The sequence below is a fragment of the Pongo abelii genome, chromosome 8, assembly GCF_028885655.2.
Source record: "Pongo abelii isolate AG06213 chromosome 8, NHGRI_mPonAbe1-v2.0_pri, whole genome shotgun sequence".
Lineage (NCBI taxonomy): Eukaryota > Metazoa > Chordata > Mammalia > Primates > Hominidae > Pongo > Pongo abelii.
The window spans coordinates 110,386,506-110,408,432 of NC_071993.2; the positions used below are offsets into that span (position 1 = coordinate 110,386,506).

At 45.8% G+C, this 21,927-nt stretch overlaps 1 protein-coding gene across 7 annotated transcripts in view; it reads left to right on the forward strand.

The window, feature by feature from the left end:
- The window catches only part of PDCD11 (programmed cell death 11), a 50,602-nt gene that overhangs the window by 13,782 nt on the left and 14,893 nt on the right, over nucleotides 1–21,927 (forward strand). For 4 of the 7 annotated variants that reach the window (XM_024253554.3, XM_024253555.3, XM_063727725.1 and 1 more), the window contains exons 8-21: nucleotides 1,053–1,160; nucleotides 4,471–4,677; nucleotides 5,338–5,462; nucleotides 5,638–5,698; nucleotides 6,373–6,519; nucleotides 7,864–8,115; nucleotides 9,157–9,297; nucleotides 9,820–10,014; nucleotides 10,922–11,092; nucleotides 12,730–12,949; nucleotides 14,038–14,187; nucleotides 14,594–14,709; nucleotides 16,038–16,579; nucleotides 18,397–18,459. In XM_024253554.3, coding sequence (XP_024109322.1) covers nucleotides 1,053–1,160; nucleotides 4,471–4,677; nucleotides 5,338–5,462; nucleotides 5,638–5,698; nucleotides 6,373–6,519; nucleotides 7,864–8,115; nucleotides 9,157–9,297; nucleotides 9,820–10,014; nucleotides 10,922–11,092; nucleotides 12,730–12,949; nucleotides 14,038–14,187; nucleotides 14,594–14,709; nucleotides 16,038–16,579; nucleotides 18,397–18,459 — 2,498 coding nt within the window. The remainder of the gene's footprint in view (nucleotides 1–1,052; nucleotides 1,161–4,470; nucleotides 4,678–5,337; nucleotides 5,463–5,637; nucleotides 5,699–6,372; nucleotides 6,520–7,863; nucleotides 8,116–9,156; nucleotides 9,298–9,819; nucleotides 10,015–10,921; nucleotides 11,093–12,729; nucleotides 12,950–14,037; nucleotides 14,188–14,593; nucleotides 14,710–16,037; nucleotides 16,580–18,396; nucleotides 18,460–21,927) is intronic. The other 3 variants (XM_024253556.3, XM_024253557.3, XM_063727727.1) reach the window with 1 other exon arrangement.

Sequence of the window (21,927 nt, forward strand, 5' to 3'; positions counted from 1 at the left end):
TTCAAGTGATTCTCCTGCGTTAGCCTCCCGAGTAGCTGGGACTACAGGGACCCACCACCACGCCTGGCTAATTTTTGTTTTTGTAGAGACAGGGTTTCACTGTGTTGGCCAGGTTGGTCTCAAACTCCTGAGCTCAGGTGATCCACCTGCTTCAGCCTCCCAGAGTGCTAGGATTGTAGGCATGAGCCACTGCGCCTGCCTTCTTGTTGACTGTTTAACTTTTCTGTCAGGAACAGGACTAGCAGATTTAATTTGGGCACCCTCCTAATGTGATTGTTATAGGTCTTCTCTGGCATGTTAGATTTGTCTAGAAAGGATCTGGCAATCTCCACCCATGAGGGTCTAAGCCTGGCTACCCGAGAATGAGTACGAGAAAGGGGCTGGGTATTTACATGATATTTAGAATTTAATTGACGTGAGAATATTTACATGATATTTAGAATTTAATTGACATTTTCAGAATTTGCACTTTTCCTGTTTTTTGAGTCTGGTAACAGTTTTCCCAGAGAATAGGTTTCGTATTTTTGGGGGAGGTAAGAGAGAGGACTTAGTTCTCTGATTTCATTCATCTCCCTTACCACTATCTTTTGAGGGGATTGTCACTTTTCGATTTTTGGTGACTCTGTAAGGGTGACTTGGCTTGCTTGTGGTCAGTATCTCCCTTTTGCAAGCATTTGAGTTTTACCTTCCTATACTGGGCAAATATCTAAGTTAGTAACAATCTATTCCAGTTGTCAGTCTGGCAGTTCCCCAAGGATACATGTACAAAACTCCTTCCATCCTGTGGAGGACTCCCAGAGAGTGGGAGGATTGATGTCCTCTCTTAGCTGGAAGGGAGGTGAGCCTACTAAGGAAGGAAACAGCCAATGCAGTAATTGTTCTGCCAGTTAGTTTTATAGGAAGAAAAGATTGATAAGAGTTAGCTGGGAGAGGAGAGATACACAGTTAGGGATAATATGGCATTGAGTGAGCATATGACACTGTGAGCAGTGTCTCACATTCCTGGTTCTTTCAAAGAACTTTTTTTCATAACTTGTTCTGTTTATTTCTAGGTGACTCCATTTGGCCTTACACTAAACTTCCTCACATTCTTCACGGGCGTGGTTGACTTTATGCACCTGGATCCCAAGAAAGCTGGAACATATTTCTCAAATCAGGCAGTAAGAAATGTTGAGCCTGTATTTTCTTGATTCCAGTTGTGGTCCATTTGCTGTCCAGTATCATAGCTAGCTACAGGGAGGTCCTAGGACTGCATGCATACAGGTGTGCAGAGAGGAGAGGAGAGGAATAATGAAAAGTGTTATGGAGGCCAGGTGCGGTGGCTCACGCTTGTAATCCCAACACTTTAGGAGGCGAGGTGGGCGGATCGCTTAAGGTCAGGAGTTCAAGACCAGCCTGGCCAACATGGTGAAACCCTGTCTCTACTAAAAATAAAAAAATTAGCCAGCCGTGGTGGCGCATGCCTGTAGTCCCAGCTACTCAGGAAGGTGAGGCAGGAGAATTGCTTGAACCCGGGAGGCCGAGGTTGCAGTGAGCTGAGATTGTGCCACTGCACTCCAGCCTAGGCAACAGAGAGAGACTCCATCTCAAACAAACAAACAAAAAAAGTGTTATGGAAGGAAAGTAAGAAACTCTCAGTGGCTGAACTGAAATTAGAGAAGGAGCAGGTGGAGAAGAAGGCAACTTTTAGTTTTTACTTCATAGTCTTCCATATAGTTTGATTTTTTTTTTCCTTTGGTAGTAGTAGTTTTTTTGTTTTTATAATTTAAAGTAGTTTAGAAGAATATTTAACGTGGGAGAATAAGATACGTTTTAACAGCAAAAGGTGATTTTAAAAGTTGTATGAGTAGTATAGATCCAATTTTGAAAAAAATTTTAAAAAGTACCTGTGGTTAAAATACTGGAATATTATGCAAACAGGTGTTAATAGTGATGAATTCTGGGTGATTTTTCTGTTCTTTTCTTTTCTTTTTCTTCTTTTTTTTTTAAGGTCTTACTCTGTCTCCCAGCCTGGAGTGCAGTGGCACAAACACGGCTCACTGCAGCTTCAATCTCCTGGACTCAGTTGATCTCCCACCTTAGTCCTCAGAGTAGCTGGGACCACAGATGCGTGCCACAATGCCTGGCTAATTAAAAAAAAATTTTTTTAGGCCAGGTGTGGTGGCTCACACCTATAATCCCAGCACTTTGGTAGGCCAAGGCAGGAGGATCACAAGGTCGGGAGTTCAAAACCAGCCTGGCCAGCATTGTGAAACCCCATCTCTACTAAAAATAAAAATAAAAAAAATTATCCGGACCTGGTGGCGTGTGCCTGTAGTCCCAGCTACTCGGGAGACTGAGGCAGGAGAATCGCTTGAACCCAGGAGGCAGAGGTTGCAGTGAGCCGAGATTGTGCCACTGCACTCCAACCTGAGCTACAGAGTGAGACTCTGTCTTTAAAAAAAAAAAAATTTTACAGGCGAGGTCTCGCCATGTTGCCCAGACTGGTTTTGAACTCCGGGGCTCAAGGAGTCCCCCAGCCTTGGCCTCCCGAAGTGCTGGGATTACAGGTATGAGCCACAACCCTGGCTCTGCTCGTATTTAAATATTCAAATTTCCTACAATGAACATGGATATTTGGGAAGAAAATCCTAATATATGTTATTCAGAATTTTTTAGAATTCTAAAATGATTTCTTTTCTTTTTTAAAATAGTAATGTGTGCTATAGATAATTTATTTATTTATTTATTTTTTGAGACAAGGTCACACACTATTGCCCAGAGTGGAGTACAATGGCACAATCACAGTTAATTGCAACCTCAACCTCCTGGGTTCAGGCGATCCTCCCACCTCAGCCTCCTGAGTAGCTGGGACTACGGATGCATGCCACCACGCCCAGCTAATTTTTGCTATGTTTTGTAGAGATGGGGTCTCGCTGTGTTGCTCAGGCTGGTCTTAAACACCTGGGCTGAAATGATCCTCCTGCCTAGGCCTCCTAAAGTGCTGGGATTAGCCTCCTAAAGTGCTGGGATTATAGGCTTCAGCCACTACAACTAGCTGAGAATTTTTTTTTTTTTTAAGTGAAACTAGGATTTTCTACTACCTAGTGATAAGACTGTTAATATTTTCCTAAACCTCTTTTTAGTAATTTTTTCCACCCTATAACCATTTGTGTATAGAGTTGAGACATTTTACATCTTTTAATGTTGTGATGAGATCAGGCTTTTTCTGTTAGTTTCAGAGGAGCCTTGGATGTAGTGACACCAGTACATGGTTTCTGTTGTATTACAGATACATCAGCTCCTTGGTGTTGAGGGGACACTTGGTATATAGTTTTCTGGCCTTGAGTAAACTTTCTGGCTAATTTTTATTTATTTATTTTATTATTATTTTTTGAGACAGGGTCTCACTCTGTCACCCAGGCTGGAGTGCAGTGGCACGATCATCACTCACTGCAGCCTTGACCTCCTGGGCTCACTTAGGTGATTCTCCTGCCTCAGCCTCCCAAAGTGGTGCACGCCACCATGCTTGGCTAACTTTTTTTTTTTTTTTTGGGGACTGAGTCTTACTTCATCACCCAGGCTGGAGTGCAGTGGCACAGTGTTGGCTCACTGCAACCTCTGCCTCCCCATTTTAAGTGATTCTTGTGCCTCAGCCTCCTGAGTAGCTGGAATTACAGGTACGTACCACCATGCCTGGCTAATTTTTTTTTTGAGATGGAGTCTTGCTCTGTCGCCCAGGTTGGAGTGCAGTGGCGCGATCTCGGCTCACTGCAGTCTCCGCCTCCTGGGTTCAGGCGATTCTCCTGCTTCAGCCTCCTGAGTAGCTGGGATTACAGGTGTGTGCCACCACACTCAGCTAATTTTTTGTATTTTTAGTAGAGACGGGATTTCACTGTGTTAGCCAGGATGGCCTTGATCTCCTGACCTCGTGATCTGCCTGCTACCTGCCTCGGCCTCCCAAAGAGCTGGGATTACAGGCATCAGCCACCGTTTCCAGCCTGACTTTTTTTTGCTAAAACTAGAGATGAGGTTTTGCTATGTTGGCTGGGCTGTCTCAGACTCCTGATCTCAAGTGATCTGCCCACCTCAGACTCCCAAAGTGCTGGGATTACAGGTGTGAGCCATGATTCCCAGACTATTTTTGTATTTTTTGTTGAGACAGGGTTTCACTATGTGCGCAGGCTGGTCTCTAACTCCTGAGCTCAAGTGATCCACCTGCCTTGGTGCCCCAAAGTGCTGGGATTACCAGTGTGAGCCACCCATACCTGGCTTGAGTAAGCTTTGATTTAGTCATGCATAGTCCCTGTGGGACATTTTGACTTTTCTGCATGCTGCTTGAGTTTGGAAGCCAGTTTGAGTACTTACTTACTAAGGATGTGAGTACTCACATACCTGGTTAGCATGTGGAAAGGCTTGATGCCTGGAAGGTCTGCTCTAGGGTGCTCGTGTGTGCCTCCTCCTGCTCACCCTGCCCTTCCTTTTGTCTAGGTGAGGGCCTGCATCCTCTGCGTCCATCCTCGAACCAGAGTTGTGCGCCTGAGCCTGCGCCCCATCTTCCTACAACCTGGACGTCCACTCACCCGACTCTCTTGCCAGAAACTTGGAGCAGTGCTGGATGATATTCCTGTCCAGGGTTTTTTCAAAAAGGCTGGGGCCACCTTTAGACTGAAGGATGGGGTTCTGGCCTATGCCCGGGTAAGGAGGCCTCTTTGTTTGGTCAGGGATCTTATCACTGGAAGGACTTTTGGAGCACAGGGGGCCATTTCTGCTTCTTTCATCCCTTGATGCTAGTTTAAAATTTTTGGATATTGTAGTTCTAATTCCTGTTCTTAGTGATTAGAACAACGTCTGTTGACTGTATTAGGATGCCTTGGAACCAGCTTGCCATATCTGATACTTGGTTAATGGTTAAATTAACCATTAACCATAAATATAAAGATGAGTTAGGATCCAGACCAGGGCCCAGCAGTTTTTCTTAAAGGGCTATGTCATAAATACTTTAGGCTGTGGGCCCTGTAGTCTCTGTCCTAATTGTTCAATGCTGCTGTTATGGCATGAAAGCAGCCATAGACAGTACGTAAATGAACGGATGGCTGTATTCCAATACAACTTCTATTTACAAAAACAGGCACTAGGCACAGTTAACTGACCTATGTTATGGACTTTCTCTGACCTTGCTGAAATTCTGTGATGATAAAGAGCAGTTTTTTAGTGTGAAGAATTACTTAACCAGGCAATCAAAGTACTTTTTTTATGGTACATGATAAGTGTTGAGTCCTCTCTATGGGCTGAAAGGTCTCATTGGCTCAGACCTGTTTTCCCTGGCTTGTCCTCAAATCACTTGGTACTTTGCAGCTCAGCCATCTCTCTGATTCTAAGAACGTCTTCAATCCTGAGGCCTTCAAGCCAGGGAACACTCACAAGTGTAGAATTATTGATTACAGCCAAATGGATGAACTGGCCTTGCTCTCTCTACGAACGTAAGTCTGTCATTAACAGGTAGGGGTGTAGAGATGTGCACCTGTACATGTTCATATTCCGTTTCTCCTGGCTGTGCTTGGGGAGGGTTTTTTTTCTTGCCAGCATGTGGTAGCCCTGAATTTTAGGCAACCTCTGCCCTAGTTTATTTAATTCTGTGTTTTCTCCTTGTCTTAGGTCTATTATTGAAGCTCAGTACCTTAGATATCATGACATCGAACCTGGGGCAGTGGTAAAGGTAATACCTCAATCATATAATTAAGTACTCCCTCACCATCAGGCGTTCTTTAGTTCACGCACAGGTGACTGTCAGCCCGTTAGTCCTCATGTTAACACATTGAATATCATGTTCCTTGCCTCTGCCTGCTGACTAGAATTTCTTTCTCTTTCTTTGGGTAACTCATAATTAATTTCAAGGTAAGATCTTACTAGCACCACCCAGCTACACAAAGGCAGTAGATCATAAATCCTGAGATTTGGGATTTGATGGTGGTTAGTAGACCAGATCAAAAGTTAGTCCTGTGATTATTGATCTACCTGGGATATTAGTGAGAAGCCAGTTCCAGGTACCTGTCCTCTCCGACCATTTGGCTCTAATCGAGCAGCTCCCTTTATATGTAAAGTTTATTCCTTAGGAGACCTTGACATAGTCCCTTCCTTTGGGGAATATATTTTAAGGCACACAGAAAGCACATGCTCGCACTGAAAGATGTGAAGCCTCCCATAAATAAAGCTGACAGAATAATCCAGCTCAGTGTGGGGTGTGTGCTTCACCCATGTGCCATCTAGAATAACAGGCACAGTTAGCCCAGGAAGGTGGCTGTGAAGGGGAGGTGTGACATGCCTTGTTGTAAGAGGTGGGGGAAAGGCCATTCTTGAGACATTGCGGCAGCTTATCTTTGGATTCTCTAGGGCACAGTGCTAACCATAAAGTCATATGGGATGCTGGTGAAGGTGGGCGAGCAGATGAGGGGCCTGGTACCTCCCATGCACCTGGCTGACATCCTGATAAAGAATCCGGAGAAGAAGTACCACATCGGGGATGAGGTCAAGTGCCGGGTGAGCCTCCTGAAGGGTCTTGGGGTTTTGGCTAGATGGGAAGAGAGCAGTTCTCAACTGAAGTTTCTGCCTTTTTCCACAAAGTGTGTGTGTAATGTCTGCAGTGTGTGTTGTGCTATACCTGGCATTGGGAAGAGAAAAGTGAGTCCTCGTTTTGTGTAGTATAATTGGGAGTTAAAATATTCATACGTGACGAGAGAGCAAGCCAGCCTGTGATCTTTTGCCATGTGGCTTGGTGCACGTTGTGTGCTGTGGTCACACCTGAGAAAGGGGAGGTGAGGGTGGGCTGGAGCAGCCAGAATTGTTGACGTTATCAATAGCGACTGCCACTAACAGGTATTCTGTGCCAGTTTCTATGCTAGGCATGTGACAAGCATTATTTCATTTAATCCTTGAAACAACCCTAACAATTAAGTACTATTATCTTCATTTTGTGGGTGGGGAAATTAAAGCTTAGGAAAGCCAACCATCTTGCCCAGAGTCACACAGCTAATACATGGCAGAACCAGTTTTCAAATTCAGCTCTGTATGACAACAATGTTTTCTAGATTTCAGGCAGAGGTGGAACTTGAACTAGAAAGGATAGGTAGGATTTGGAAGGTTGGGGAGAGCAAAGGGTGTGTTCCAGGCACAGAAATAGCCCTGGCAAAGCTGCCAAAACATGGGTGATTTGTGACAAAGGCTCGAATCCCAAGGAAAGCTTCATAGGGTTGTGAAGATTCAACATGATGATGCACACAAGAGTGCTCCACGGGCAGGCACTCAGCATGTTAGATTTTCCTGTATTCATTTTATCTCATCATTATTGACTCAGCAGAGGTAATGATTGCCCATTGGTGCAAAATTTTACAGTAGTGGGATCAAGGGTTAAAAATAGTTTTTCTGTCTTTAAGGAGATGACCTTCTGAGGGGGTGAAAGACAGTTGCATCTCCATCTTATTTCATAGCTAATAAACAGCAGTACTAAGGTGGTAACTTGGTTCATCATTAGTTCTGTTAGACTAGATGCAAAGCCCACCAGGAAGGAGCCAAGATGGTGTAGAAGTTAGTGTAACCAAGACTCCGTAGAGGTGCTGTAAGATAATTAATGTTGCTTCATGGTCAGGAGAGGGTAGTTTGCAGCAATTTATGGGAGGAATTACATTTGAAATAGTGATTTGTATGCTCCAGATTGTCATACAGCAGGAAGCAGGAAGAATCTGCCACTGAGATGATTAGAGGAAAAGCTATAGCAGGTTCTTGGGGAATGGCCCCGTGGCTTTTGGGTTTAAGAGGTTGCAGAGACCAGCTCAGTGGCTCTCATGATAACAGATAACTTGATGACAGCCTGTGTCCCTCCCCTAGGTTTTGCTTTGTGACCCTGAAGCCAAGAAGCTGATGATGACCCTGAAAAAAACCCTGATTGAGTCCAAACTACCTGTCATTACCTGCTATGCTGATGCCAAGCCTGGTCTGCAGATACATGGCTTCATCATCAGGGTCAAGGACTATGGCTGCATTGTGAAGTTCTACAACAATGTGCAGGGACTGGTGCCCAAGCATGAGCTCAGTACCGAGTATATCCCTGACCCGGAGAGAGTTTTTTACACTGGCCAGGTAACCCTTCCCCTAGACAGGTCCCCTTTACCCTTGGTGACCCCGCAAACACAAATACGAAGGAGCAGTAAGTAGTGGGGCTGCCTTTAGGAGGCTGAGGAAGAGAGCACATGGGGCAGTGGTGTGAGCCGGCTAAATGGAGGAGACGGGGAACAGAACAGAGAGAAAGCCTCGGCAGGGTTCAGCAGAAGCTGGCAAGGTGGTGGATCTCAGGCACGCATGGAAGAGGTCAGTCTTTACCTGTAATAAACCTGTGCCTCTCATATCAGAAATTGTTTTGAGGTCACTGTCACCACACGGGGGCAGCGCTGTAAAACTAGTGAGTCTTGGTATCACTAGGAAAAACACTTTTTTATTCCTTTAAACAGATAGATAATAATTGTACATATTTATGGGGTACAATGTGATATTTCTTTTTTCTTTTCTTTTCTTTTTTTTGAGACAGAGTTTCCCTCTGTCACCAAGGCTGGAGTGCAATGGCATGATCTCAGCTCATTGCAACCTCCACCTCCCAGGCTCAAGTGATTCTCGTGCTTCAGCCTCCCAAGTAGCTGGGACTACAGGCATGTGCCGGCATGCCCGTCTAATTTTTGTATTTTTAGTAGAGATGAGATTTCGCCATGTTGGCCAAGCTGGTTTCGAACTCCTGGCTTCAAGTGATCAGCCTGCCTTGGCCTTTCAAAGTGCTGGAATTACAGGCCTGAGCCACTAAGCCTGGCCACCATGTGATATTTCAATACATGCTTACAATGCGTAATGATCAAACCAGGGTAATTAGCATCTCCATCACCTCAAAGAGAAAAATGATTTTTAAGACTTAGATTGTACAAAAAAAGTTACTTATGTCTTCCGTTTATCCCAAAGGCTGCCCTGGGGGATTGTGTACCTCTCAGTGTTTATTTCTTCTTTTCACTGCCTCCTGATCTGATCCAAAGGCTTGGTAGATCTCTCAAGGCCTCTGCAGCAGTAGTGGAGGGCATGCTGCAGGGCCTGCAAGGCTTGCTGGGAGGAGTTGGCCAAGCCTGTTTGGTTTCTCACCAGGTGGTGAAGGTTGTCGTGTTGAACTGTGAGCCATCCAAAGAGAGGATGCTCTTATCCTTCAAGCTGTCGAGTGATCCAGAGCCAAAGAAAGAGCCTGCAGGACACAGTCAGAAGAAAGGAAAAGCCATTAACGTTGGGCAGGTACGTGGACTTCTCTGGACAAGCTATTTTATGTTACAGTGGCAGAGAGCAGGGCACCACTAACACATGGCGTATTGGAACCCATGAAGCGGAAAGATAGAGGTAGCTAGATAAGATTTTGGGGCTAGAGGGGTTCTTGAGAGAGAACCTCATATGCATTCCTTCCTGTGTGTCAGAACAAATGGAAGCTGTCCATGAAAGTCCTGTTACAGTGAGGATTTTCAGCAGTGGGCTGCTGACCTCTTTCCTCTCGGGTCCCTAGGGCCAGCCTGCAGTTCTGGCTTTCCTGGGGCTCTGTGGAGGGGCTTGAGAGAGGAGTGTGATGGGTCCACACATGAGTCCTGGTGCATGTACACATGCATGCATGCTGGGTGGTTGGGGTGATGGGTGGGGTTTCGAAGAAAGCTGCCTCTTAGAGATCCTTGATGCCAGAGTTTGATGCCTCCAAGCCCTGCCTGATCCAGACCAAGTTGTTCTCTGTTCATGACAAGTGCTATTTTTGTCTTTCTCTTCCCTGGGTAGTTGGTAGATGTGAAGGTTTTAGAGAAGACCAAAGATGGGCTGGAGGTGGCTGTCCTGCCCCACAACATCCGTGCTTTCCTCCCTACATCTCATCTGTCGGACCACGTTGCCAACGGCCCATTGTTGCATCATTGGCTCCAGGCAGGTGACATCCTTCACCGAGTCCTGTGTCTGAGCCAGAGCGAGGGGCATGTTGTATCCTTGACTGGTCTGTGTGGAGCAGAGGAAGGTGGGGGGCCATGGGTGCTTGGATGGGAAATTCTGGGGAAATTAGACAGCTATTTGACCTCAGAAATACCTCCACAAAACCAAACCAGTGAGGAAGCCTGTGCTATGGAAAGTAAGAGCAGGCCTGAGGAAGTGCTGCCAGCAGATGCCGGTGGTCAGGGCGGAGTAGCCTGAAAGGTTGCAGAGAGGGGGACTCTCGGGGGCTGGAGAAGGAGGCCCAGTGGGGTGCTCGGGAGCACATCTAGTTTTCTTGGGGCTTTCAGTGCTTGCCCCTTGGGTTAGAACAATTAATAAGGTGGCTTCTGTCCCCCTTTCCTCTTTTTTTTTCCCCTGTGCCTTCTCCCCTTGGGGCTATAGGCTCAGGAATATTCCCTTTGGTCTTTGCATGGGTGCTTTGAAGGAGCTTCTTCTCACAGAATGTAAAGTTCATTCTCCTTGGAGTAAAAATGGGCAGAGGAGGGAAAATGAGTTCATCAGTGTGAAGAGGGAATGGTGGAGGATTGTGTGATGGCTGATCCAGCTGCCAGACCAGGGGGATGAGCCATCCCTTTTTGGTCTCCTCTAGTAATCTGCAGATTAGTGAATCGGGAATGGAATAAAACCGTGATTCTCAGCTGTAGTGTGCAGTTGGGCCATGCAGATGGCTGGGCCACACCAAAGTTTCTAATTCAGTAGGTCTAGGTGGTGCTTGAGAACTTGCATTTCTCCAAAGTTTTAGGCGATGTTGATGCTGCTGCTGGTCTGCACACTTACAGAATCGCTGTAGGAGCAGAGATCGGCCTGCAGTTCTGTCTTTCTCTGTGGAGAAAGGAGATGGGAGAGATGGACATTTCATCTGCCCTTTCTGGAACATTCCTTGATGAAGTACCACTAGCTTCTTTGCAGGAAGCCAGCCTTGGTCTCCACAGTAGAAGGTGGCCAGGATCCCAAGAACTTCTCAGAAATCCATCCTGGAATGCTGCTCACTGGTTTTGTGAAGAGCATCAAGGACTATGGCGTGTTCATCCAGTTCCCCTCAGGTCTTAGTGGACTGGCCCCAAAAGCTGTAAGTTCAACTCCATGTACAAGGGCTTTGAGGAGAGATACAAGGTCACAGAACCTGAGGGCGGGTGGGGAGGAGTAGGATACTTTATTCTTTTTTTTGAGACAGTCTCATTCTGTCACCCAGGCTGCATTGCAGTGGTGTGATCTCTGCTCACTGTAACCTCCACCTCCTGGGTTCAAGCGATTTTCCTGCTTCTGCCTTCCAAGTAGCTGGGATTACAGGTGCCCACCAACATGCCCAGCTTTTTTTTTTTTTTTTTTTTTCTGAATAGTAGAGACAGAGTTTTACCTTGTTGGCCATGCTGGTCTTGAACTCCTAACCTTAAGTGATCCACCTGCCTCAGCCTCCCAAAGTGCTGCGATTACAGGTGTGAGCCACTGCACCCGGCCAAGGATACTTTACTCTTTTGAAAGATTTTCAGGGGTACCTCTTAAGGTGTGTGTGTGACATAAAGGCACCTGGGAGGGGTGAGTGCAGCTGAGCTTTTGGCTCATGTTCCTCTTGCCCAGCTATGTGACCATCTGGAGGAAGGGACACCTTTCCCACTCCACACTACACATTGAAGGCCTTAGTCTCCAGTGTGAAGATGACTGCACTTGTTTTTATTCTCTCAGCACATTTAGACAGGGAAATTGATCATCCTGAGCTACTGAGTACAGGTTTTGCAGACTTCTGAGGTTTTTGAGTTGTTAAGGGACCAGAATGTCCTTGAAATTATTACCCTCACCACCGCCATGTCATTGAGTCCTGCACTTTCAGTTGGGGACAATGCCAGCAGTCCCCTAGCAGAGCCTCCTGGTGTGCCTGGCATGGCAGCCGAGGCCTAGATGGGGGATGGGACTCACCAAAGTCATGGAAGACAGCCGAGCAAATGGCGTGCAGCTGATTGCTGCTGCAGATCATTTATCAGTATTTCTTCCCCTCTGTAGGCCTGTCTCCCTGGTGTTTTGCCTGGGAAAATCTCATTTGCATCCCCTGCCAGAAACATTTTAAAAATGGGAGCAGAGGGGAGGGCCCCAGAAACAAGCCCAGTGAGGGGCAGAAGATTCCTGTGGGTTGTTAGGGGTGAGGACAGCCCTGGTGTCTGCCTGGCTTGCCGTGAATGTGCCTTCTTGACTGGGTGCCCTCTCCTGGAGGCTCTGTTTTTTGTTGTTGTTGTTGTTTGTTTTTGTTTTTGTTTTCTGAGATGGAGTCTCACTCTGTCGCCCAGGCTGGAGTACAGTGGCACAATCTCGGCTCACTGCAACCTCTGCCTCCCGGATTCAAGTGATTCTCCTGCCCCAGCCTCCCGAGTAGCTGGAATTGCAGGCGCATGCCACCACTCCTGGCTAATTTTTGTATTTTTAGTAGAGTCAGGGTTTCACCATGTTGGTCAGGCTGGTCTGGAACTCCCGACCTCATGATCCACCCGCCTCGGCCTCCCGAAGGGCTGGGATTACAGGCGTGAGCCACCGCTCCCAGCCAATCCGGAGGCTCTGTTTTTATGGAAGGGGAGTAGAGCTGTTTTCAGAGAGGGCTTGGGGGAGCTTCCTGGGCCCCATTTCCCCCCACTCACATACCCCTTTCCAGGGACATCAAGTGGGTTGTCTTAATGAAGAGCTTTCCTCTTCTCATCTCCTGCCTATTCTTCTCTTCAGATCATGAGTGACAAATTTGTGACCTCCACAAGTGACCACTTTGTTGAGGGCCAGACAGTAGTGGCAAAGGTGACCAATGTGGATGAGGAGAAGCAGCGGATGCTGCTGTCACTGCGGCTGTCGGACTGCGGTCTGGGGGACTTGGCCACCACCAGCCTCCTTCTCCTGAGTCAGTGCCTGGAGGAGCTGCAGGGCGTGCGCAGCCTCATGAGCAACCGAGGTGGGGCACCTGTGGGGCAGGGGAGGTGCGCCAGGGGTGGGAGGATATGTTGTAAATTACACCTGTTGTTAGGTGAGTTGTTGGGCTTCCCAGAACATAAGAAAAAAAATTTTTGGTTAACTTTTTTTTTAATCCAAGTATGACCTGCATAAAGTGCACAATTTTATTATTATTATTATTATTATTATTATTATTATTAGAGACCGAGTCGCACTCTGTCGCCCGGGCTAGAGTGCGGTGGTGCAATCTTGGCTCACTGCAACTTCCGCCTCCCAGGTTCAAGCGATTCTCCTTCCTCAGCCTCCAGAGTAGCTGGGATTACAGGCATCCGCCACCATGCCTGGCTAATTTTTGTGTTTTTAGAGAAGACAGGGTTTCGCCGTGTTGGCCAGGCTGATCTCGAACTCCTGACCTCAAGTGATCCACCCGCCCTGGCCTCCCAAAGTGCTGGGATTACAGGTGTGAGCCAGTGCGCCTGGCAAAAGTGCACAGTTATTATGTGTGCAGCTCAATAAATGTTTATATTACATCCCTTTAAGATAAAGGATTACAAGCATCCTAGATGTCCCCTTCTCCCCACTCCCAGTCCAGAGTAAAAATTTCCCTTAGTTCTGTGGCTTTATATTTGCATTTGTTGTGAATTCACTCGCCTTTTCACCTTTCATTCCTTTATTCAGCAGATGAAATGGAACTGAGACTTGCCAGGCTTTGTGAGGGGTTATTATTCTGACCCTCTTAGACTTTGAACCATTGTGTGGGGTGGTTGTAACTTTAATGGAATTTCATAGCAGGAGGCTTGAGAGGGGACAGTGAAAATTCAGAAACCAAAGGAAAGCCTGTCTTCCTGGTATTTGTTGGCTACTCCCATGAATTATGGTCAGGTAGGATTATTAGCAGGGGGATTAGGTCTGTCTGCTTGTGACAAGAGTTTTCATGGATACTGAACATTTTTGCAAAAAGTGATTTTACCTTCTCAGTGGTTCCAGTGCTCCACTGTCCTCCGTGGTGATAGCACACTGCCAGAGGAAAAGAACAGTGAGAGTGTTGTTTCATGGTACTAATCCGTGTTTCCTTTGGGTCTCTGGCAGACTCTGTGTTGATCCAGACGCTGGCTGAGATGACCCCGGGAATGTTTCTTGACCTAGTGGTGCAGGAGGTGTTGGAAGATGGCTCTGTGGTATTCAGTGGGGGTCCAGTGCCTGACCTGGTCCTGAGAGCCAGCAGATACCATCGCGCAGGTGAGTGCTTCTGTCTTACCCATTGTGGTTGGTGGGAGGACCATTTGCCCATTGCTCCCTTTCCTGGATATAGAATTTCTAAATACTTAGGGTAGATGAGTTGATTGAGTAGAGATTTTTGGCGTGCCTATCTTGTGTGAATGCAAAGGCTTAGGTCCGAATCCTTTAATTGTTACAATTGGGTAAATCTAGATTTTTATATATTAGGTTACATAAATTAAGGCCTACCTGAACTTGAACTATGGGAGATAGACCCTTGATTTCCCTAATTATGGCCATTATGGACCCAGGACATGTGTCCTCTTTGCTTTTTTTGGATCTAAGGGGTAGCAACTCCATGTGAGAGGTGCTGCTCTCCCTTCACCCTGTTCCAGAAGGATAATCACACTGTGGTTCTGCACTGCAGGGCAGGAGGTGGAATCTGGGCAGAAAAAGAAGGTTGTAATCTTAAATGTTGATCTTTTGAAGTTGGAAGTGCACGTTTCCCTTCACCAGGACTTGGTGAATAGAAAAGCTAAAAAGGTAAGCTTGCTCCTGACTTCCATTTCCATGGTTTCACGTGATGTACCCTTCAACCCCACTCCAGTTCAGGGATTCCAACTCAGATGCCTGTAGCAAGGGTAGCCCTATGTCTGGATGGATCCAGGACACCCCCAGTTTAGACCTCTTGTCCTGGTGTGGTTCATAGTGCTGACTTCTGTTCTGGTTCCAGTGATAAGTTACATGGGCACTCCATCTTTAGGGCTAGACAGATAAATAGTGTGTGCAGGAGTGGAGCTGGCTGTGTGGGCAGGGAGTGGCTGGCCTGGGACTCTGATGGGCTGGAGAGTGCATGCCCAGCCCACGTGGGGCTGAGACTGTTCAGTCCCGCCCAGTTGTTGCTGGGTGGGAATCTGGGGCTACTGCTGCTAAATCTTTGATTTTTAAGAGAAGGCAGAATTTGGATTTTTATTTGAAATAAAAGCTGAAAATGTTGGAAACTTATTTTTTTAAAAACATCCCATGAGCCAAACAGCATGTCTGTGGGCAGTTCAGACCTCCAGGCTGTGCATCCACACCCTCGCCTGCCTTATCTTCTGGACACTTGTGTGTGACATAAGAATGGGTTTGAGGGAAAAATTATTATTTTTCTCTGGGTGATGAATATATTTGGTTATTGTCTAAAGCACTTATTAGGCACCTAGTTGCATAGAGTATGGTGCAGTATAGATATAATCCTTAATTTCTAGTTGCCGACAATGTTAAGAGTTTAGGATAGACAGAGAACGGAAAGCAATACTAACTTCTCATTCAGTTTTCTAGCAGGACCCTGTACCATTTTATCACCTAAGGGAAGCTTGGGCATACAAGAGCATGAGCACATTTTGGATTTTGAGGAAAGAGAGGCTAGGTGCCTTGCACAAAATAAGCTCTCAGTAATGACTCTATTCATTGCTTGGGTGGAAGAGTGATTAAATTGGGGGTGGGGGAGCTGCAGGACAGAGTCAGGAACCACAGTGTCTCTAAGCTGAGAGAGCTGTTGGAGGTTGCAAGGATGTGCATCAGAATTATCTCAATAACTTGTAAAATTCAGATTTACTAGATCTAGGATAGGGTCTTGCAATTTAAATTCAAAGCAAAACAAAGACCAAGCCAAGGTAATTCAGAGGCAGCCCCATGAGTTTAGTGTACAGGAGAGGAAAGCTAGGTCCAGGGAGTGAAGGCTAGTCTGTTCCAGCTCAGACCAGCCTTGGGTTCCCCAGCCTTGGAACCTCAGAGGGTTTCCTCAGCCACACCCTGCCCAGTGGGGCCATGAGTGGGTGACCATGCTGTGTAAGGAAAGCAGAGATGGTGGCTTTTCTCTCTTGTAGCTGAGGAAAGGCAGCGAACACCAGGCGATTGTGCAGCACTTGGAGAAGTCCTTTGCCATCGCCTCCTTGGTAGAGACTGGCCACCTGGCAGCTTTCTCCCTGACCTCTCACCTCAACGACACCTTCCGCTTTGACTCAGAGAAATTGCAGGTGGGACAGGGTGTCTCCCTAACCCTCAAGACCACAGAACCAGGAGTGACTGGCCTTCTTTTGGCTGTGGAGGGGCCGGCTGCCAAGAGGACCATGAGGCCGACCCGGAAGGACTCTGAGACAGTTGACGAGGATGAAGAAGTGGATCCAGCTCTGACTGTAGGGACCATAAAGAAGCACACTCTCTCCATCGGGGACATGGTCACAGGGACTGTCAAGTCCATTAAGCCCACCCATGTGGTTGTGACTCTGGAAGATGGCATCATTGGCTGTATCCATGCCTCCCACATTCTAGATGATGTTCCAGAAGGCACCTCTCCTACTACCAAGCTGAAGGTTGGGAAGATGGTCACTGCCCGAGTGATTGGCGGGCGAGACATGAAGACATTCAAGTATGGAGGCTCTCGGGGGTGGGCTGGCTTCGAGGGAGATTGTTGTTGTTGTGGGAGGACTGGGAAAGTAGGTGGGCTCCAAAAAGTTGCATGTAAGTCAGATTTTCTTTTAGTTAACCAAAGGCATTCACCAAAGAATTATTTTGCATGATTCTTTATTTTTTCTTTTTTTTGAGACGGAGTCTTGCTCTGTCACCCAGGCTGAAGTGCAGTGGTATGATCTCGCCTCACTGCAAGCTCCGCCTCCGGGGTTCACACCATTCTCCTGCCTCAGCCTCCCAAGTAGCTGGGACTACAGGAACCCGCCACCACGCCCGGCTAACTTTTTGTGTTTTAAATAGAGATGGGGTTTTACCATGTTAGCCAGGATGGTCTCAATCTCCTGACCTTGTGATTTGCCCACCTCCACTTCCCAAAGTGCTGGGATTACAGTGCATGATTCTTTTTAAAAATATGGAATATATGGTGTGGTTGTTAAGAACATGGGTTTGGAGTCAGATGCGGGTTTGAATTCTAGATTAACTGTGACCATGTGGCAGTAGTTACTTAACTCCAAATTTTATTGTCTTAATTTGTAACGTGAGAGTCATGGTAGCGACTACCTTGTAGGGCCATGGTGAAGACTGAAAGAGAGAACGTGTAGTCTGTTCTTTGCCTAGTGGGTTGCCTGCCTCAGTTACTGCGCTGTATACATCTGCAGTTGTCATAATCCGTTCTCCACCTCCCACTTTAATTATCTTCATTTACTTTAAATCTAGTGCCGCATGTTACTGTAGCAGAAATTCTTGCTATAACAAGAACAGCAAAAAAAGAATTCAAAGTGTGGCCAATAATTTGCATATTAATTTCAGTAGCTAACTATGGGGTCTTCAGTAAGTCATTTATCCTCTAAATAAAGACCTCAGTTTCCTTATTTTTAGAACGAAAGAATTGGAGTATATAGACTGTAAGGAAAATTGTTTTCAGGATCTGATATGACAATCCTAAAAGATCAGGCCAGGCACAGTGGCTCACGCCTGTAATTCCAGCACTTTGGGAGGCTGAGGCAGGTGGATCACCTGAGGTCAGGAGTTCAAGACCGGCCTGGCCAACATGGTGAAACCCCGTCTACTGAAAAAACAAAAATTAGCCGGGCACAGTGCCTGTAGTCCCAGCTACTTGGGAGGCTGAGGCAGGAGAATCACTTGAACTCGGGAGGCGGAGGTTGCAGTGAGCTGAGATCGTGCCATTGCACTCTAGCCTGGGCAAGAGAGTGAGACTCCGTTTCAAAAAAAAAAAAAAAAAAATCAGATGAGGCTGGGCGTAGTGGCTGAACCCTGTAATCCCAGCACTTTGGGACGATGAGGGAGGTGGAAAACTTGAGCCCAGGAGTTCAAGACCTGCCTGGGCAACATGGTGAGACCCCATCTCTACAAAAAAAAAAATAATAAAATAAAAATAAAAATTAGCTGGGCATGGTGGCATACACCTGTAGTCCCAGCTACTTGGGAGGCTGAGCTGGGAGGATTGCTTGAGCCCAGGAGATTGAGGCTACAGTGAGCCATGATTGCGCCACTGCATTCCAGCTTGGGTGACAGAGTGAGATCTTGTCCCAGAAAAAAAAAAAAAAAAATCAGATGAGCCTGCTCCTTACTATTAACTGCAAAGGTTGGGAATGGAAACCTTCAGCCTGACACATCTACCTTCAGTGGTGGTGTGACAGTGGAACAGCGTGCTTTTGTGAGCTTGGTTTGGTGGAGAGTAGGGAGAAATCCTGACCTACAGATTACTGTGTTACAGAGATGAAGAGAAATGATTCAGCTTATTTGTTTCTCCAGGTATCTCCCAATAAGTCACCCCAGATTTGTTCGAACCATCCCGGAGCTGAGTGTTCGGCCAAGGTGAGGGGGACATTAGCAACACTGTCTTACGGAAGGAGCACTGGGCTTTGGAATTAAGAAACCTGAGTTCGAATCTTGATTTTACCAGTGTTAGGATTTATTTTTGCCTTTCTCTGTGCAAGTTTTCTTGTTTCTCTAGTGGGGCTATTTGGTTCTCCTAGGGCTAGAGGGATCATATGAAAATTAATGCAAAAGCTGTGTACAGGTTTTAAGTATCAATTTAAACCCTGGTTTCAGTTCTTTTTGTCAGCCTGTCACAAAAAGAAACATTTTTGCTCTCAACCCATTTTTCTATAACTCAGTAATTCCCTAAATAAGCAACATGTATCCAAGAATACCTGTTATTTCAACCTGGACGACTGTGTGGTGGGCTGGAGGCTGAGCTGGAATTTCAGGTCATGCTGGGGTAGATTCTGAAGAGAAGAGTGTTGCATGAGATACTCTGTGGGGAGAACGAGGAGTTCTCTAAAAGAACCCAGCCACTCAGATGATAGACCCTTAGTGAATGAAGCTAGATGTGTGTGACCTTAATTAAGAAAGGTTCTGTGGCTCAGTCCTGGGATCCAGCCAGGTTGTAAATCTTAATGCACCTAGAGATTTACAGAATGGTCTCCAAAGTAACTTCCAGAGCCGGGCACAGTGGCTCACGCCTGTAATCCCAGCACTTTTGGAGGCTGAGGCAGGTGAATCACTTGAGGTCAGGAGTTCCAGACTAGCCTGACCAACATGGTGAAACCCCGTCTCTACTAAAAATACAAAATTAGCCGGGTGTGGTGGCAGGCGCCTGTAATCCCAGCTACTTGGAAGGCTGAAGCAGGAGAATCGCTTGAATTTGGGAGACGGAGGTTGGAGTGAGTCAAAATCTCGCCATTGTGCTTCAGCCTGGGCAACAAGAGCGAAAGCCGTCTCAAAAGAAAAAAAAAAAACAAAGAAAGTATTCCTGGTACATTGAGTTTCAGTTGCTAATAACACTTCTGGAACTTCAAAGTAAGCCCTAAACTAAAGTTTCAGAATAATAAGATTTGGGGGATGAATTACATTCCTATTTGTTAACTCTGTGGTTTCTTAGTTTTGTAGATGTTGATTGTGTTTACCCTCCAGTCTTTGTTGGAAAAATGAAGAAACCTCTTCATATTAATGGTTTCAGCCTGCAGTATCTTCACCTCTGACATGTGATGTCTTGTTTTAATTAAACCCTTAATTAGGGTTGAGGTTAAGTAGTTTATTCAAACTAAGTGTAGATATCTTAATTTAACAGATATATGGGGGATGAGTCAGTGAACTCTGTGGGAGCACTGAGATCCTAAATGGTTTTTGATCCTAGGAGTACTGAGGAACCCCTCATTAACACCGCTGGTGTTGGAAGACTGTGGTATGAGCCAGAGTGGGGGTACTTGGCTGTAGCAGAGTGGGCCACGTCAGGAATTGAGTGAATTTGTTAAGGAGGTGGGAGATGTAGAGTTATAATAACAGATAGACAGATGGCCAGACACACTCCCAGACAGATGGCCAGACATCTTCCACTTCCTCCATGGACCTTTGTTGTACTGTGACTTGTTTTAATCTCAAGGCTCTTGAGAAACATAGTGATATTTCTCATGCTTATGTTTTAAAATAAATATTTTGAAGTCAGGATGAAAAACATTTAACTGACAGTTTTGACTTAACGGAGGAATTGTAGCTGTATTTTTATTCCTCATTTCTTATGGGGATCTCGTTCACAAAGAGAATGCTGTCTGTTCTAGAGCTGAGTTCAGAGGTGTTGAGGGGCACTCAAGGTTAAGATTCATCTTACCTGGTTACTCCTCTGGAGGGCTGAGAGGAAAGAGGCAAGGCCATTCAGGAGTCTTAAAAGGTGTCTCTGGCATTCCTGTTAGCCAGTGAGTTTTCTCATAGGTCCCCATTCAGTACTGCCAACCCTTCGTTTTTGGGGGGTTGCTCTTTTTGGAGAGGAAGTTTCAAATCACTTCAGGAAAAGAACAAAGGATAACGCTATCAGTATATATGGTGGGTTTGGTTTGGTTTAAATAACAGAAATTTCTTTTCTCACGGTTTTGGAGGCTAGAAGTCTGAGATCAAGGTGTTGACAGGTTTTGTTTCTTCTAAGGCCTCTCTCCCTGGCTTACAGATGGCCATCTTCTCCCCATGTCTTCACATGGTCTTCCTTTTATATGTATCTGTGTCCTCATCTCTCATTTTAAAAAATTATAGTAATTTTTAAAATTACTGTAACACATACATTTACCCTCAACAATTTTCAGGTATACATTACCTGAAACAACATGCATTGTTAACTAAATGCATGTTGTACAGAAAATCTCTAGAAGTTTTTCGTCTTGTGTGACTGAAACTATACCTACTGAACAGCAAATCTGCTTCTCCCTCTCTTCTGCCCCTGGCAACCACCATTTCCCCTTCCGTCTCAGTGAATTTGACTATTCTAGTACCTCACTCATATAAATGGAACACATACAGTATGCGTCCTTTTGTGACTGGCTTATTTCACTTAGTGTAATGTCTTTAAGGTTTATCCATTTTGCAGCATGTGTCAGAATGTCCTGTCTTTTCCTTTTTCTTTTTTTAGAGACAGGGTCTTGCTCTGTCACCCAGGCTGGAGTGCAGTGGCGTGATCATGGCTGACTACAGCCTTGACCTTCTGGGCTCAAGTGTTCCGCTTCCCTCAGCCCCCCAAGTAGCTGGGGCTACAAGCACGCACCAACATGCCTAGCTAATTTTTGTATTTTTTTTTTAAAAACTGGGTTTTGCCTTGTTGCCCAGGCTGGTCTCAAACTTCTGAGCTCAGGCAATCTGCCTGCCTTGGCCTCCCAAAGTGCTGGGATTACAGGCATGAGCCATTGTGTTGGCATATCCAGTCATTTCAAGGCTGAATAATATTCCATTGTAGGTATATATGCCACATTTTGTTTATCCACTCATTGGTCAATGGACATTTAGGTTGCTTGTGCCTCTTGGCTGTTGTGAATAGTGCTGCATTGAATGTGAGTGTGCAAATATCTCTTTGTGATCCTGATTTCAGTTCTTTTGAGTATATACCTTTAAGTGGGATCACTGGATCGTATGGTAATTCTATTTTTAATATTTTGAGAAACTTCCATATTGTTTTCCATAGTCGCTGTACCATTTTACATTCTCATCAACTGTGCACAAAGGTTTCTGTTTCTCTATATCCTTGCCAACACTCGTTATTTTCTGTTTTTTTTTTCTTTTTTTAATAGTGGCCATCCTAACGGGTGTAAGGTGATATCTCATTGTGCCTTTAATTTGCTTTTTGTGGTAATTGGTGATGTTGAGCATCTTTTCATTTGCTTGTTGGCCATTGGTATATCTTCTTTGGAGAAATGTCTACTCAAGTCCTTTCGCTCTCTTTTTTTTTTTTTTTGAGATGGAGTTTCACTCTTATTGCCCAGGCTATAGAGTGCAATGGCACAATCTCAGCTCACTGCAACC